Source organism: Stigmatopora argus, chromosome 21 (genome assembly GCF_051989625.1).
Source record: "Stigmatopora argus isolate UIUO_Sarg chromosome 21, RoL_Sarg_1.0, whole genome shotgun sequence".
Classification (NCBI taxonomy): Eukaryota; Metazoa; Chordata; class Actinopteri; order Syngnathiformes; family Syngnathidae; genus Stigmatopora; species Stigmatopora argus.
This window is the reverse complement of record NC_135407.1, coordinates 5935777-5952964: the sequence shown is the minus strand read 5'-3', so window position 1 is coordinate 5952964 and position 17188 is coordinate 5935777. Positions and strand designations below refer to the sequence as shown.

At 41.9% G+C, this 17188-nt stretch overlaps 2 protein-coding genes across 8 annotated transcripts; one reads left to right on the top strand and one right to left on the bottom strand.

Annotated features, from left to right (window-relative positions):
- Positions 1–5380: 5380 nt before the first annotated feature.
- Positions 5381–13072, bottom strand: LOC144067341 (homeobox-containing protein 1). 6 transcript variants are annotated; one of them, XM_077590997.1, is made up of 11 exons: positions 12770–13072; positions 12115–12224; positions 11174–11618; positions 10829–10914; positions 10596–10706; positions 9904–10113; positions 9531–9684; positions 8803–8885; positions 8001–8096; positions 7822–7940; positions 5381–7750 (listed from the first exon to the last, which is right to left on the bottom strand). In XM_077590997.1, the coding sequence occupies exons 2-11, from the start codon at positions 12194–12196 to the stop codon at positions 7616–7618; spliced, it is 1521 nt and encodes a 506-aa protein (XP_077447123.1). In that variant the 5' UTR covers positions 12197–12224; positions 12770–13072; the 3' UTR covers positions 5381–7615. The 6 variants fall into 6 exon arrangements, with proteins under 6 accessions (XP_077447123.1, XP_077447121.1, XP_077447122.1 ...); XM_077590995.1 differs by having other exon boundaries at positions 12115–12368; positions 12770–13071; XM_077590996.1 differs by having other exon boundaries at positions 12115–12228; positions 12770–13071.
- Positions 13073–13915: 843 nt separating this feature from the next.
- LOC144067129 (transmembrane protein 54-like) lies at positions 13916–17172 on the top strand. 2 transcript variants are annotated; one of them, XM_077590641.1, is made up of 5 exons: positions 13916–14079; positions 14715–14911; positions 15040–15099; positions 15625–15816; positions 16356–17172. In XM_077590641.1, the coding sequence occupies exons 1-5, from the start codon at positions 14067–14069 to the stop codon at positions 16842–16844; spliced, it is 951 nt and encodes a 316-aa protein (XP_077446767.1). In that variant the 5' UTR covers positions 13916–14066; the 3' UTR covers positions 16845–17172. The 2 variants fall into 2 exon arrangements, with proteins under 2 accessions (XP_077446767.1, XP_077446768.1); XM_077590642.1 differs by having other exon boundaries at positions 16337–16771.
- The last annotated feature ends 16 nt before the right edge of the window (positions 17173–17188 follow it).

Here is a 17188-nt window from a genome sequence, read left to right as displayed (position 1 = left end):
GTCAAGTCAGTTGAGTTTGCGGGCAATTGTAATTTGACCGCTATTATCTAAAGAGTTATTTAAAATGAGACCTCTGTTTTAATAGGAATGTTACTAATCCCGGCAAGAATTTGCCCTCAAAATATAACAGGATTAAAATTCTGCAGTACTAATGACAGAAATAAGTGTCATTTTCAACTACAATTTACATTTTTTGTGTGTGTCAGATCTGACTTCAAATATGGAAGGACAAAGTCTCCCTTAATACATTGTGTCCTTTCAGTAAGAGCAACGTTCCGGTTCACCGTACATGACAACGAATGGCAAAGGGTTACGAAAACCCCTTTCCCTCCATTAAGGCCTCCAACTCCCCCCAGAAGACCTTTGTCCATTTTCAACACACCTCACCCAATTGTCCTCATGCATTTCCCCTACAAACATTACTCGATTCCTGCCACGCCCCTTAATGTATTACCCGGTTATCACGCAACATGCTCAGAAAGCCTGAAATATTTTACCTAGTATCATTTGATTAGTTTGTTGCCCCCTGTGTGTGTGTTTGTCCCGATAAAAACGAGTGAGACTCCTCCCACTCCAGAGATTTTCACCAGTGATTTATGATGCGCAGCCACATTCATTGAGCCCAAATGAAAAGGCAATAAGGGTTTTATAGATACATATATATTAGATATGTATATATCCTCACATAATACCCTGTAGCTCGTTAGCCTTTTATTGTCCCGTTCACCTCCGGGAAATTGCTCAGGAGGCACTTTGTATTGGACCGCATCAGTAAGCAAAGTGTAAAATAGCGGTGAGGAAATTAACCAATTACAACTTCAAGATGGGCATCATCTTAGTACATTTTGATTGTTTTTTTCCCTTTTTTTTAAGTCCAATACATTTGCACGTCATCATTGATTTTTAAACAAATGTCCTATTTATTGTCGAATTCACATGAAGTATTTTTGGAGGTATACCAGTCAATTAGTGAGCATTTAAGTCATTAGTACAGTACTGTTAAGTTGATACATTAAAAAGCCAACACGAAACACGTCATTGAGCTTCATCTGAAACGTTTTTTTAACTCATTTCTTCAAACACGCAATTTTTTGCCTTGTCGCTCCATAGCATATCTGCAGAAATCCATAATTCTATTTTCCTGTTCATTTAAGAACAATAGTTTCTGACTCAGCTTTTCAGCAGCGCCTCACCATTGCATTGGCCTTGATTCTCAACCGTGTAATGTTCTTTATCTTTAGTATGTGGCAAGGATAAAGATGCAATAGGACACTATTATATATAGATACATATAGATGTGTGTGTAAATCCTATATGTATATTTTGATCACTTATCAGAAAAGCCACCTCTTTCTCTCCGTCGCCGTTGGTAATTTAGATTGGTTTTCGGGTCCAGGTCGCGGGATCCTTGTCCACGTGTCGGCTTCAATTAGTCCACTCTGGCCTTGGAGTCAAAATATGCGTACTACGCACACAAAGCCCTGAGGAAATAGACCTGGCAAGGGAGGGGGACAAAAAAACATGTTGACACAGATTCCACGGGCAAAGACAAGTTGACGCCTCTTGACTATAACGACTCCTGCTCTGTTGAGGTGTGTGATTGGCCTGGATTGGCAAATGGTGTGCAATCTTAACGGCGCTGATACCAAACGCAAAGAAACACGTTGTTTATTTCCTCCCGTATTCAGGAAATTTCTTGCTTGCAGTAGCAAGACAGATACAAGACACAGAAGACATTGTAGACCTAGTTAAAAAAACTGGAGCCAAACACGGATTTATTTTTATTTATTTAAATTATTATTATTTTTTAGGTGTGTATTGGTTCACGGTCATGCGTGACAATAGTTGGTCATTGCAGTCATGGTTAGACCAGTTTTTCTTGACGGCATACCATTCTTTAGTCACTTGTCAATCTTCTCAAATCTGCTCGCCATGAAACAATTCACAATTTGAGCCCTCTCCGCCTGCAGTTCTGATTATGCTGATGAGTCGGAGTTAATAAGCGTATTAATTACCTGAGGAGAAGACAAAGCGGCTCCCGCTGAGGACCCCTCCCCCGCGTAACGAGCAAAGTATTGTCATCCTTGTCCAGCTCTCTCCAAGGTTGCTTTTCTTTTAACAGTGCTGGCTTTGCTACAGAAAGTCTCTCAAGTCACAAGGTAATGAGCTTAATTAGAATAATTCAAGGTCGGGTAGGACAACGGCAACGTGTAGCGAAGGAAGCACGAAAAGAATGAAGACCGAAATAAAAGCGTATTCCGCAAAGAGTGGATTTAATTAGATGATGCAGCATGTCTTGATTAATCACGCCGCATCAAGGTGATACCTTGACTGAATTTTAACACACAATTCCATCTCATTTGTTTATTTTTCATCTTAAGAGTGGAAGCAAGGAAACAAGAAAATAAGGGTATAAAGAGCGACACGATAAACGCTCTTTTTTTTTTTACATCTTTCTATTGACAAACTGTTGTTAAAAAAAATCTAAATAAAAAATGGGTTAGGCTCACCATAGCCTAAAATATAGAAGTTATGACTAATTATTTTATTGAAAAAATGTGTACTTTGAGTATTGCATTTAAAACTGTTAACACACGAATGAGCTTTTAAATACAATATAACCATGTAAAGCCCAAACTACTAAATTATTGGCAGCAAAATAAAATTTCTGACTAATTTATATGACACATTATTTTTATAAGGGAAAAAAATCATAGCTAAAAAATAGTGTTAGAAAAATACCTTTAAAATTTGATTATTTGGGATTTCTAAACATATTCTGCAGGATAAAATATATTTTTTTCTTTTACTTTGGCTGATGGAAAATTGCTTCTAAGAAAAATAAGCACAAAGGGAGAAAGTTATGAAAGCAGAATAATGTAGAAAAAAAATAATAAAATGAGAGGAGAGGCAGTTGAGGAACATTTTCTATCAGCATCCTAACCTGTTTGTGTTCAGTAAAATATTGTTAAACAAGGAAAAATAAAAAGCTTTTTTTGCGAGGGGGGACTACATGACCATGACAGATTCAGGCCAAAGTGTGCTGTTTTGGGTTACTTCCTCCCTTTATTTGAAAAGATTTTCTCATCTAATCTCTCTTTTCTGACAGTAAATGTAGTGCAAGGTCAGCTCTCAGGATCAGATTTTTTTCCTAGTATTTATTTAGCAAAAATAGATTTCCTTTCTACTATACTGCCAGTCTAAAGGTAACCTTAACATTGACACACTCACTTAAAAGTGAAATTCAATCAGACAGGATGAGGCAGTCCACAGATTGGTGGGAAATAAACAAGTGAAATAAAAAGAGGCCAAATCAGCAGAAAAAGCCACTAATCAAAACTGCCGCTAGCCGAGCGGTGGAGCAATAAGTGCTGACAAATTGAATTGCATACTTTTCATGCCACATGTGTCATCGGGCTTCTTAAAAGAAAAAGGAAAAAAAGAAAAAAAAAGCCAAACAAGTTACCGAAGCAGTAAGACGGTCTGTTTCGTCAGCAGAAAAGGTGACAGGTCATGAATTCTGGTTTCCACAAGCAAAGGCAAAAAAAAAACATACACATAAGAAGGAATGACTGATAGTGGAAGCACTTTCTTTTCTGATAAATTAAGTTGGACTCTATAATATGTTAAAATGAAGCAATGCAGGGAACATTTATATTACGCCAGATCATCTGTAATATTGTGTAGAGGCTTCTAAGCATGTGAATGAAAAATGCTGCTAGCAAAATTTTGCTTCGTATTGTTTAATTGGATGACAAGTATGGCTGTCGCGCACTTGTGGAGTCATCTTTCAATTAGTAATTTATTGGACCTTGGGGCTTCTTAAATGAACTGATTCTGTTCTAGTACTGCAAAACAACTGTTGATGCCATATGTGACGTAACGGGCAAACTGAATAGTCGCTAAACAGAATATTGTAAGGACAGATTGGACATTTATCGCCATTAAAGGGCGTTATCAGTACAAATGTTATATTTTAATGTATACATACCTGGTCAGGTGGGGAATGAGTCAATATTTTTCACAATTGTCACTCTAAACGTCTTTGGTGGTGCAACAAGTTGTGGTTTATTGATTAGAAATCTGTTGGGTTGGAGTATTTATGATCTGAAATGACAAGATAAAGGTCAATGTTTACGACAGCGCACTTTTGCGTATGCATGTCGTGCACTTAAATTTGAATAAGACCTCAAGCAATGTAGATGATTATTCTTCTTCTTTGGCGTGCTGTTTTAAATGGCGCCTGGGGCTGCCCAACCACAACCCGAGTGTCTAATTGGATCGAAAAGTCACTTCTCAACGACCACGCCACGTGTTTAGCCCGTGAGGTATGTCGCCCTGGCGCGCAAAAATATGGTTGATGTGCAACGGGTTGCTTGAGGCGTAATTTGGAGGGTCGTCAAATTCTTCAACAAAACAACGGGGTAAAAATGTCAATGATTTACTATTGCATTTTTCAATACTGGGGTTAAGGAAAAGATGTAATTACCACAAATGATGCGAAAACAAAATAAGGAATAAAAGCGAGCTATGAATTATATTACAAAATTAGATCAATGTTATTGTTGACAACCTTAAATGACTAAGTGAACATCCATAAAGATAATTCATCACTTCTGGGATATTTAAAACACTAAATAAAGGCTAAATGGGTTTAGCGGTACGTATTTGGACTAGATTGAGACATGAGCCTTTAGGTCAAATTTTGATGATAATTATACTCGTGTCTTTACTATTGTGATGGCTGAAGAAATGCTCTAAAGTGATGGAATTATGTTTAAAACTGAAATGGATTGAACGAAAGCAGCCAAACGCCCCAATTTGCTACAATATGATACTACTGCCATCTGCTGCTAATAATTTGAAAGCAAATGCTGGCTATTGTGTAATAAATAATAAAGTCACTTGGTGGAAATGCAAAAGCAATGAATCAGTTCATATCTTTAATTATTCACTTAAAATGATGAAAGGTAAATTACAAGGGTCAATGAGTTCAACCATGTCCTAACCTAAATTCCTGTTTATACTGGAAAAATGTAAAATGTTTTGTTTTTGGCTTTACATATGTATAAAATATGTATACATTTGTTTGAGCACTACAAACGGGAATCCAAAAATATATATAAAAATATATCTCAAATATGAGCTATTTTGCTCTATTGTTCCGAGTCTTTGATTGTATGCATGTTTGTAAAATACCAGTAATGAAAGGTAACTGTCACATTCTAAAAAATCAATAATGGTGCCCCCCCCAATAACCAAAAGACCCACTTACGAAGCATAAGACTAGAAGGTCATACAACATCCATGCGCTCAAAGACCCTCAAAGACACGGGATGCCAACTGTTATGACAGATAACAAGAAGGACATTGCACGGAACATCGTTAACAATACTTTTATTCTTGCTTGCTGTCAGATAAAAGCAGATAGCAAGGAGCATATTAATCATAATAATACTAATCCGTTCTGGAGGGCGGACCACCCGCCACGGACATAAGTGTTACAAGACATTGTATCATGAACAGTCACAACAATGGCTGCCGTCGGCATGTAATGAGCGGATTCGACTTGAAGAATGTTGGCTAGTGTTGCACTGAAAAATCACCTGCGCCGCCATCCGTACCTTTGGCATCGGGAGGTAAACGCAATTTGGGGGGAAATGGGATGCAAATTGGGACTACTCAACTGCGGATGGGGGCGGGGTGATATTTATTTTTCTGTAATAATAGCCATTGTTATTTATTGGCAAGATACACAAACAGGAATAAAGCGCGGTCGCTTACCGGAACGTAAACAGCCGTACTACGTGCAGCTTTTTTGATTAGCAACAGCTTAGAAATGGTCTTTTTAGGAACAATTGCATTGTGAACAGATGCAATGGCAGAGGTTTTTATTTTCTATATCGCTACACTGAATTAAATTTAGCACTCAGAATTCAAGGTTTGACACAATTAACATTATACATTCCTAATCCAATGTTTCTTTCTTACGTTCTGAATAAAAACTCATTTTTTTTCACTAACCCTCAAATGCACAACATGGGTGAAAGATGATTAATATCCATTTTATATATTTTGGGTGCGTGCTAAGAAATGTTTGAAATGCATTTATTCATTAAGTACAAGGCCAAATATTGAATAAATGTTGATTCTGTTGCGTACAAATAATCTTGTATTTGTTCTCAAACTACGTCATTAAACAAAAATTGCAAACAGCGTTTTTCAGTCATATATTTGATTTCAAAAAAATAAAAAAACTCATCCAGAATGAAAAAACACATTTTTGACCAATGTTGTGCATCAAAAGGTCAATTATTGCACATTTTCAGGTTCAGCGTTAATTATTATTTCTTCGACGGACGGCGACTATTTTTACTTTCAGTTTTAGTTAACGAAATAATTAACTTTGTACGATCTGAGGTATTTACAGTTGTGACCCGTTTTTTTTCCCTGATGGAAAAAAAGGCAGGTTGTTTATTTTAGGGAGGTATTTTGACTATTTGAAAAAAAAAAAACACGGTACATTACAAACACGTTTGTCCATTTTATGAACATTTCGAGAGCGACTCAGGCACAGTTGAAGTCTTCTAGTTATATTTCAAGTTTTACAATTCTACAGTTTACAGTATATTTTTGCTAATGTTGTTAGTTTGAAGAAAAGCACCCACAAATGCAATTATCCACGGGGGTTATTATGTACACAAGCATTATTATTATTATTACTATTAGAGTGAGATCCACTTTTGAAGTGCAGTACACCAGCAAAAAAGCTTTTAGCTTATTCCAATGAGGAGGGAAGAAGACGCGATTTTTAATCACATTGACGTTTGTTTTGGTGAAAGAGAAGCTTTGCAGGCTTTGCAAAATGAGGTTAGATGAGGGGGAAAAAAGAAAAAAAAAAGAGCAAGAAGAGCAGCATCGAGTGGAACAAAGACATGATGGATAGTCCTCGCTTTGTTCTACTAATAAAAAATGTATAAATAGAACAATCTGTTTGGAGTGAGAGCGGCGATGATGAAGAAAAATCTCTTGAAGCTTAAACACCAGCACACGTTCACACACACGCACACATCTGGCGCACTTGTTCACCATCTTGAGCCACCATTTGTTGGATTTCCTGAGATTCCAGGTGTCCTTCGGGGCTTTGCAAATGGCAACATTGGTCGTACGATTTCGCCAAAGCGACCTTTTGAGGTCGGACGTCGGCGCCGGCCAAAAGAAAAATGCGCACGCCGCCATTTAAAAAGGTCTGTCTAACCTGACCTGCAGGCACTTACTTACTACGTCGCCACTCGCCGTCAAAAGAAAACGGAAGGCGAAGAAATACAAAGAAAATCAAAGATTAAAATGGGTGAGGTATCCTTTGGCTAATTGTAAGGAATTTAGGCTTGTTAATACCACCTTGGAATGCACTACATACTTTTATATGTATAGATTTATATATGTATTTTATATTGCTGTTAACATAAGCAGAATAACTTTTGATAAATATGGCCGCCTGTTTCCTGTCAGGGAACCTCGAGTGGGCTCTGAAACCCTTGAGGACGCGGAGACGCAATTTTTTTTTTTTTGGAAAGTATTATGACTAAAATCCAAACGACTTCACCAGCTTTGGTCACTCTTCGTCCACGGTTTCCCTTTTTGAATCCTTCTCTTTCTGCTCTGGGATGTCCGAGTTGGGGAGGGCGTCCGGAGCCGCCTTGACGCAGGGGTCTTGTGGCTCCGTCACCCTTCGGGTGGATGCCTCTTCCTGTTGGCGAAGAAGCATCGTTGAAATAGGCCGTTTGGAAATCTATCCTTCCGCTTCGGCGGCGACGTTACCTGCTCTGAGAAACCTTGGTTGACCTGATCGGTAAACTCTTGTATTTCCCCTTCTTCGCCGTTGGAGTGGCAGCTCGGACTCGGCACCTCGATACCGTGGCTTTCCAAGATGGCGGCTTCTATACGTAATCAAAAGTTAATTTTGGGACTTTTTCCTTGGTCTACTATCTAGTGCTCACCGATATTTGCCCGCCGCTTCATCTCTTTGCGACGGTTAGCGAACCAGTTGTACACCTTTAATGCTGTCACACGCTCAAATTCAGACAGCTTGCAACCTAAAAAAAAAAAAAAGAGCATAAATTATAGTCATTAGAAAAAAGATATTTTCAAATTGAGAATTAAAATTTCTGTTCATGGCTTTGCTTTTCACCATAAAATCATCTGATGGTACCCAATCACTATCAGTGATGATCTTGATGATACATACATACATCTATGTGTATGTATGTATATGTATATTTATATATATGTATGTAGTATATGTATATATATTTATTTCAGCAACCCAGCTATTTATTTATTTATATCTATTTTTATTTATTTATTTATCACCTATTTATTTATGTCTAAAATGTCTTTTGCTGTGTCTGTATTCTCACCCTCTTGCTACCATGACATTGAAATTTCCCGAATACGGGGTGAATAAAGTTATCTAACCTAATCTAATCTAATCTATCCAAATTTGGCACACAATATTGTTATCATGCCAAATACTGCTATTTTGGGATTTGGTCAGAAGATCGGTTCCAGTAGTCGCCTATATTATCAGCCGCATCATGTTTTTTGGCTGCTGTAGCCAAAATACTAACTTTTGATACAAAAAAACCCTGGTCATTTACTGGTGACATTATTTTGACTGGTTTAAAAATACGGCTAGCTTAGCGGAATCTGCAAAAGACACCTAAAATAAAAAATTGATCAGATGGGAAGTCAGACAAATCAGCTTCAGTTCATCCCTTATAAGTTAATGCATTTTGGCACCTGGTTTCTGGATGACCGAGTTGCAGGCGTTGGCGATCTCCTCCCGCTTCGCCTCGTCGGGGTACTGGTTCTCCACAAAGAAACTATAACAGTGACAGAAATGCTTCTTAATACAAAGTGTTGTGGGAAGGGATTTAGGCCACACAAACACTAAAAGTCACTTCAGAGAGATTTGGAAATAACCACATTGAAACATGTTTTTTCGCTGTGTGTCTGCGAGACATGGTCACAAGCGTGTCCTTGGGTTTAAAAACAGCTCCTTGGGATCGCCACTGCAGAAGGCCCCGTGTGGTCTTATTACAGTGAGTGCCCCTAGTACTTACTGCATGCGTCTAATGGACAAATCAATTGCGCACAGTGGGTGGGACTGTCAGGGGTGGGGTGAGGTGTGGGAGGGAGGGGGGGCAATGCTACTTTGTCAGCATCCTTCTGGGCGTCCGAGAAAAGAAGACGAGTTTATTTGAGACTGAGAAGCAGAGGTAATAAAAAACAGCTTATAATACAGTCCAGAGACACACGGGAGGGGAAAAAGCTCATGCTCTGAAAAGTATTTGCCGTTTGGTGCTTGGGAAAAAGTCAGGTGACGTCGCCAGTGTAGAAATGGAACGTGGTCGTAACCCAGTGGTTAGGGTTGGGTTTTTATTGGTATAGAGAAACCACGGCGTGGTTTGCTTCTTGGAAACAAAACAAACTGAGCGCAGCTTGAAAAGAATAGTGAGTGAAGTCACCTCTCCATTATGGACTGGCACTCCTTCCTCCAGGTGAAGCGGCTTCCTCGCCGCAGCCTCAGCGGCGCCCCGACGATCGCCGGCCTCTCGGCCATGATGCCCGTCCGCCAGTCGGGTTCCTCCTTCACCATGGACCTCATGGATAAAGTTGCGCCTGATGGAGAGAGGGCTGGCTGGTCATAAAACCGAAAAAAAAGACGATCGGGGTGTTTTGCTCGATTCATTTGTCTTCCAGAAAGTTCTAGAAATGTCCAAGTTCACCCTTTTTTTAAAGACAAGACGAGACTCCTGCTGCGGGGAGCAACAGGGAAGGAGAGTTTTTAAAAAAAAATCTTTTGGAAGGGTAATGGGGGGTGGTTTGGGTCCAGGTTACCTGGCTGGGCTGCATTGGCGGCGGCAGCAGTGTACCACGGCAGCAAGTGCATCAGCAGCTCTCTCTGCCTGCTCCACACGGGGTTGGAGTTGGGGTTGAGGTTGGTGTTGGGATTGGGGAGGCAGCCGCTCGCCCCCGCCGCCAGCCCGTCTCTGTCCCCTCCCCTGGCCCTGGGACTCACGCTGTGCTGGCTTTCGCTCCACCTCAGCCCTTCAGTCAGGGTAAGATTGCACATGTCAGTCGGGGCAAGTGGAATTTCCATTGTGCAATCGGCCAATGAGAACCGGCCGCCTTTTCATTTATTTGATTTTTATTTTTTTGCCGCGTCAGCCGAGCGAATGGAAGCCTTAATCGGAAGCAAAGCGCCGTGGCCGAGTCGGATCGGAACCACTGCAGAGGACTATTGTTAGTATCAGACCGTGTAGGAGGGAAAACCAGCACCAGCGTTGCTCCCGCTATGACAACGACAGCAAAGCCTCAACGGTGGATCAGGTAAAGATTTGAAAGAAAAGATGAAGGGGAGAAAGTAGCCATGTGTATGTGTGCATGTGTGTCAAGTAAACTATTTTGGGGGATGGCAAGTTAAATCAAAGTTGTGTGTGTATGTGTGTGTCATCTTCTGCATGCAGCAAGCAAGCCAGCGTTAGAAGCGTACTTGCAACTGGACTCTTTTGTTTTGACGGAGCGCTCACCTGGATTATTTCTTTCCAGCAGATACCAGCGGTAGAAAGCTCTGCGTTTGGAGTCGCTCATCTCCAAGCCCTGCTGCAACAACCACTGCGAGATGTAACTCTGACTGATCCCTGGAAGAAAAAAAACATCATTACTGGTAAACAGCGAACATTTTGAGGTTAAAATGCCCAATGGTCCCACAACACATAAAGCATAGCAGCAATATGAATTCTAGACTGTTGTGTTTCCTTACCTGTGACTTGTCCCACTATCGCTTGAGAGATCCTTCGGTTGTTGAGGAAGGTTTTGATCTCCTCTTTTACCAGGTTGCTATCCCTCCTGCCAAAGTTAAAAACAATGCTCACGTCACCGCGGAACAACTTTAGCTCACTTAACGTTCTCAGCCAAAAGTAAGATATCCCTGCGCACCTGACCTGAATTAACGCGACTACAGTTACGGCGGACCACCCGGGCGGCTCCGGGGAGCCGGCGCGCTATTACCCGATGTTATATTAATCTGTCTCTGTCTGCTCCTTTGTTCTCTTCTCTTCATCTCCTCACTCGTTGCTAATTCACGGCTGACCCCGACCCCCCTCACCTCATGTATTCCTCCACCTTCTCCTCCAGGTCCCACTCCTCCTCCCCCACCATGTCGTAGCTGAACGAGCGCTGCACGGCCACGCCGGTGGGGTACAGGGGGGGAGGCGAGGCCTCCAAGCTGTTGCTGGGGGACAGCGCCGCGCCGTCCAGCCCGGAGGTCTGCGTGGTGGCCGAGGTGAGGGACAGGGAGGAGGTGGACGACGAAGAGGACGGCGCCGGGGCGGAGGGATTGGCGTGGGCGTTTTTGCCGTTGTTATTGGGAGCGGTCGGGTGGGAGTCGCAGTGAGCGGGCCGCGGGTCCGGTTCCGGGTCCAGCCTCTCCAGGGACTCCAAGGCGTGAACGATCTGAGGTTTGCTCATGCCGGAGAGGCGCAGACGCTGCAGGAGGTCTATCTGCTCGATGGTGTAGCGGGGTTCCACTCTGCAGCACTCCATTCTGACATCTGCACAAAACGGTTAGGAAGACAACACGACATCAAGCTGTGCAATTAGAGGAGAGCCACATCAAAAATCAAGCCTTTAAAAAGAAAACAGTGCACTGTATGTGTGGGGAAAACTGGTGTATCCAGAGAAAATGCTGCCAAGATTCGAACCCAGAACCCCAAGTATACATCATTTTATGCGGTCGTCGTAGTAGAAAGGTGTTGATTAAATTAAGTGGTCTAAAATGTCTCATCATGCAATGCAATCTTTATTGTTCCAATAATAACAAAAATCCACACAAGTTTTGAAAGTTTCAAATATTAAGGAATGCTTGGTGTATACGTCCAGGAATATCAGTCTGTTTATTCAATCAAGTCTCAAGTTGAAACTTCCTTTGCAAGTTGCAGCAGAGTGAAATCAGTGCATTGCATTCATCGTTTGTTTTTGCACGTCATTAAAGTTGCATGATTTTAGTGACCTGACCCAAGAAGACCCACCTGCCCCCCGTTAGCTTACCTGATGGAAGGGGCGACAGGGAGAGGCGCCCCGGGAGTGGCTCCGTGCTTCGGGTCGCAGCGGGGACACACCACTGTCGCATGGCTCCGCTCGGCAAACACTTCCCCCGGCTTCCTTGAGACAGCAGACGCACCGCAGTGTGTTGCGATGGTTAAGCGGCTATTAGCATGCTGGCAGATCGACAACCTCAAGATGACTTGCCGGAAGGCTAATTCGGCTAGGCTAACGCCGTTCTCCGGCTGGTTCCCTGGAGCCTGCTCAGGAACGAGCAGTTAAGTTAAACGTTATTGTTCAAATAAAAAATGGAAGTCGGAATCATGATCTCTCAAAAATAAAAGCCAAATTCATGATCACGTTAGACTTCAAATACCGACAAGTGATTGTATTTTGAAAAATACAGGAACTTGTCTGGCAGCTGTTTAAATTGACAGAGTAGACTGTCTCGTCTCCGCTAACTTATCTAAACTTGCACATTGGATGCGAAAAAAGTCGTTTATAACGCATCTAATAGATATAGACGTAAGGAAAAGGGATATTTAACGGGTAATGAGGAGACAAGGCATTTGGTAATAATGGGTTAGCCCCGTCGTTATCACAGTTAGCTCGTCGCTAACTAGCACCGGGGTGGTCCCACGGCGAACGGCGTCTGGCTTACCTCCTCTCGGCGGCGGTGGACGGACAGCTGCCGCCGTCAGGCTGGACAGCGACGGGGGGGCTGGAGAAACTGTCACCCAATATAAATATTTAGCCTCCCCCAAGTTCCCCGGTCCCTGGGGTGGTTTTTTTCACAGTTGGGAAAGGAGCACCCACCCCTGGGTCATGTTGTCTTTGGGCTATGCAGCAGTACTGTATGCAAATACAGTACAAGGAGTCTCGATTTATGACCCCCCTTCACCCGACACCGTCGTCAAGTACGTCTGGATGATTATGACTTCCGGTTGCGCTGCAAATACTGCACTCAACACCCACCCAGCACCAATGTAAAAATAACTCCAAAAAGAATACTTAGGGGGGGAAAAGGAATGCAAGGAAAATAATGATAACTTGCACTTTCTTACTTGCACCTCTACTCAAAGTGGATCCATTGTAAGCTAATTGAATGAGACAAATGATAATTGATCATGTTAATAGTAGACATTGTTGTACAGTATGCTTGTTGCCATCATTAAATCACGATCGACATTGATAGTAACGAGTTAATTATTATTATTATTGTCATAGATTTGTATTGCCTAGGTTTGTCCACACGATGGCGCCAAATCTCCCGGGTTAGCTTACAGCACATATGAATGAACATACTATATATGTAAATATGTAAGATTGTAGCCGAGCACTAATTTCCATCTTTAGTCCCTATGTTTCAAAAAATTAAAACATTATCAAGCCAAGACAAAATAAAATATTGCGATTGAAAATAAAAATATATATTTATAAATTTAAGATTATTTTAAATAATTAATTTAAAAAATGATAATAATCATTAGAAACAATGATAAAAAATACGATGAGTCCACATTTGAGCAATAGATTTGTCTAAATAATTTGACTAAATCGAAACTTGCGCTTATAACCTCGAAAGACGGGTGTGGCATCAACAACACCTGCGTCTAAATTAAAAAGCGACAATGACGAATTACAAAAAAAATATTTCAAAATAAAACCAACAGATATCGTCAATGGCAAATTAACCATCATTAAAATATTCATTAGTCAAACCATACACACGATTACTCTTTTCAAGTGTATTCAAATATGCGAATGCGTTTATTTCTATAGACTTTTCTGTCTGGAAACGGTTATCATTGTATTTTGAAGGTCGTGTCTTGCGACATGATAAATGTGCCTAACCAGCGTGTGTGACTAGTTTGGTTAGACCTGAAGACAAGGCACGTTGTCTTTTTACACAAATTTAAACCTCTGAATCAATGTAAACGAATGGTAACCTGATAGAGATGGCCAGAACAGGTAATAACTTGAGTTATATTGCTTTTACATGTATGGATGGTTGATTATAGATCAGGTTATGGCCACAGAAGTAGTATGAAAAACATATATTTGCAATTGAGACCTGTTGTACCTCAGTAAAAGTTTACATTCATGGTGATCTTAGTTACTTAATGTCAGTTAGATGGTGATTTTTTCCTTTTCAACTCCTTAAACTCAAGTTGTTGGCAAAACAATCTTGGGATGTGGGTGTGAAAAATACTTGAACATGTGTAACATTCCAAGTAATTACAGGAACCAAACTTGACAACCGGCAAACTCATTAAAATTTGACCCCTGACCATTTTAGGCCATGATCCAAAAATGTGTGAACGCCTGATTTGTTCCAAAACCCACATTCATGTATAATATTATCCATGCTTTCCAGTTGGAGAGGATAAATTCTGTCCTCTCCTCATCATATTTCAGTTTCACCCTTTGAATAGACATTTTGTCAGTACAAGCCATGAGGGGAACCGTTAATGATTAATTCAAGAGACATTTTTGTGTGTTTGACCCGACTCGTGTGTCTCCGATCGATATGACAGCGAGGGATTGGACTGGGAATGGCCACCCCTGATGGTCCTGATGTCATCTAAACATTGCTTTCTCCTCAGGGGTCTGTTGCGCCAACCTGGAGGAGTCTGCAGCACTGATGAAGATGGGCCTCAGCATGGTGCTGGTGGGCCACGTTAACTTCCTGTTGGGAGCGCTGGTGCACGGCGTGGTGCTCAGACACATTAACCTCCATAAGCAGGCCCGCGCTATGGAATACGCCATCTCTAATGTCGTGGCTCTCGCATGTGGACTGCTGGTGTGTCTTCAACCCATGAATGTCAATGTCTCTGCAATATGCAAATGAAAAACTACAACAATCCCATGAATTTTATGTTAAGCATTCGCTCTCTGTAAGATTCTGATGTTGTTTTTTTGTTACCCCAGGGAATTGTGGTTGGCATAGTGGCTATTGTCTTATCCAAAAACAAGAAAAGCAGAAGTCTGGTGAGTAGTACCACTCTTTATTTCAGATGCAAGAGAAAATTATATACTTTCTAGACTGGAACGTGTGTTGACTATTGTGTAAACTTCAGCTCCTCTGATTTCCTGCGAGTTTGTTTTGTCCAATAACACCAATGTTTTGACATATCGTAATGTTTTTTCTAAACTAAAATGTTCCATGATGAAAGCCCTGCTCCTCCAATTGCTTCTGATGACTGACTACCAAACCCACAAATGCCCTCACACACAGTACACAACAACACACAGCAATTTCTCAATACTACTTATGAACTTCCCCCACCTTAACTGTACGTATAAAAAAACACTCCTTATTTGTCTGCATTGCTGTCATCTCTTTTTGTTAATTATGCAGTCGTTAGGTGGAACCGAGTGCTCCCGTCATTGTTAATTGGATCTCCTGATAACTGTAGCGATGCTATCACATGTCGTCACAGTCATTTTTTTGTCACTAAATGTTTCCAGATGTGTTTTTAATTTTTATTTTTCCCCTCCCACTCTTAATCGCAGACATGGTCCCTCTTTAGCGTGAGCCTGGTCTCATCGCTCATGGCGTTGGCGTCCGCCATCGGCCTCCTGGTGTCCGTGGTGAGGGCCATCATCCACGGTGGGCGGAGCCTTTTGACACATTGCCGCTTCCCCGATGCCATTGGATACTCCAGCATCACCAATGAGTGTCCTTTCGACCCCACGCGGATCTACGTAAGTCTGTTTGCGTATTCGGGAGCCACGTCAAGGTAGCGATTGGCTGGATTATTTCTTTAATGTTCTACCAACGCAATGTCAGAATTCTGTGTTTCGACTCGTGAGGTTTCGATCCGATACAGCTATTTTCTGGAGTATATGTAGAATGTGGTCACATGATTGGAATCTATCCAGTACTTGTGTTTTCATATTTATCATGTACTGTTTACATAAATTTTTTAAATTTTTACATGTCTAAAAATATGCGCATCAGATCGGTGTCGGCAAAACATATCTTGAAAAAAAATCGAACCCAGTAGATGTGAACAAAATCAGCGTACTTTCAAACAGTGCATTTGGTGGAACAAAAGGGGGGTTAGTTACATTTTTAAAGATGTTTTCGTTACACTACTTCTCAGACCTCTTGAAGTAGAATTCATAGATGTAAACAGACTGGCGAAGTAGACTAGATTTGAGTATGCGTATTGCGCAGTGGACGCGCTCAAGCCTCAGATTGAACCTGACCCGCATCTAACAGCCGGATGCTCCCCCACCAGAGCACCACTCTCATCCTTTGGGTGCCCCTCATCGTGACTTGTGTGGTGCAGTTCATCTTTTCCGCCCGTTGCCTCTCCGTGTGCGCCTCCTTCCTCGGCCTTCCCTGCTGGCCGTACAGGAAGCGACGGCGGGAGGTCCGAGCGGTCGTCAAGGCGGTGAGGCCGCTGGAAGAACTAGTCGAATCTGGAGTCAACAAAGCAAAGCGGCGGCAAGAATCGGCGCCTCCCGAGCGCTACGCGGAAGCCCCGAGGAGCTACAGCGAGCCTAGAAGACCGCCGCTGACGCAACCGGTCAGGCAGCAGCGCCGCCAACCTCCCCCGCCGCACCACAGGAGCCTCCCCCCGGCTGAACGGCGGCCTCTTCACCAGCAGCCTCGCTGGGAAAGGTCGCCCAGGCACGATGCCCCTCAAGGCGGTCTGCCACCACATCCCGAACAACGCCGCCTACTGGAGAGAGGCGCTCTGGAACGGTCCAGTTTCTGGATTTAATCGTATGGACAGCTTGCTTTTATTTTGGACTTCAACCCCCATCCACGTATTGTCTGTGTGTGTATCAGTATTAGAGATTGTAACAATCGAAAGCATTGATTGGATCGTTTCAATGTTTCATCAAAGCAAAATGCTAGTGATTCACTTAACCAGTTTCACGTCAATCATAACTGCCGACATTAGACGTACGGTACCCATTTAAATGGATTAAAATTGACATTAACGAATCATTTTATACCTGAAAACACCCTTTCTCCTTCCTTTCCGTTAAGGGGTGTAACTTGTAACTTTATTTATTGTCTTTTCGAAATAAAGATTTAAGACTTCAGCTGTTGAGTGGTATT

Excerpts from the sequence above, each read along its gene's own strand:
- LOC144067341 (XM_077590997.1), bottom strand. The coding sequence starts at position 12,196 with ATGCGACAGTGGTGTGTCCCCGCTGCGACCCGAAGCACGGAGCCACTC. Across the intron at positions 10,114-10,595 it reads GCTGGAAAGAAATAATCCAG|GGCTGAGGTGGAGCGAAAGC; the intron begins GTGAGCGCTCCG and ends CCCTGACTGAAG. Across the intron at positions 7,941-8,000 it reads GAAGCGGCGGGCAAATATCG|AAGCCGCCATCTTGGAAAGC; the intron begins GTGAGCACTAGA and ends GATTACGTATAG.
- LOC144067129 (XM_077590641.1), top strand. Across the intron at positions 14,912-15,039 it reads CTCTCGCATGTGGACTGCTG|GGAATTGTGGTTGGCATAGT; the intron begins GTGTGTCTTCAA and ends TTGTTACCCCAG. Across the intron at positions 15,817-16,355 it reads TCGACCCCACGCGGATCTAC|AGCACCACTCTCATCCTTTG; the intron begins GTAAGTCTGTTT and ends CTCCCCCACCAG.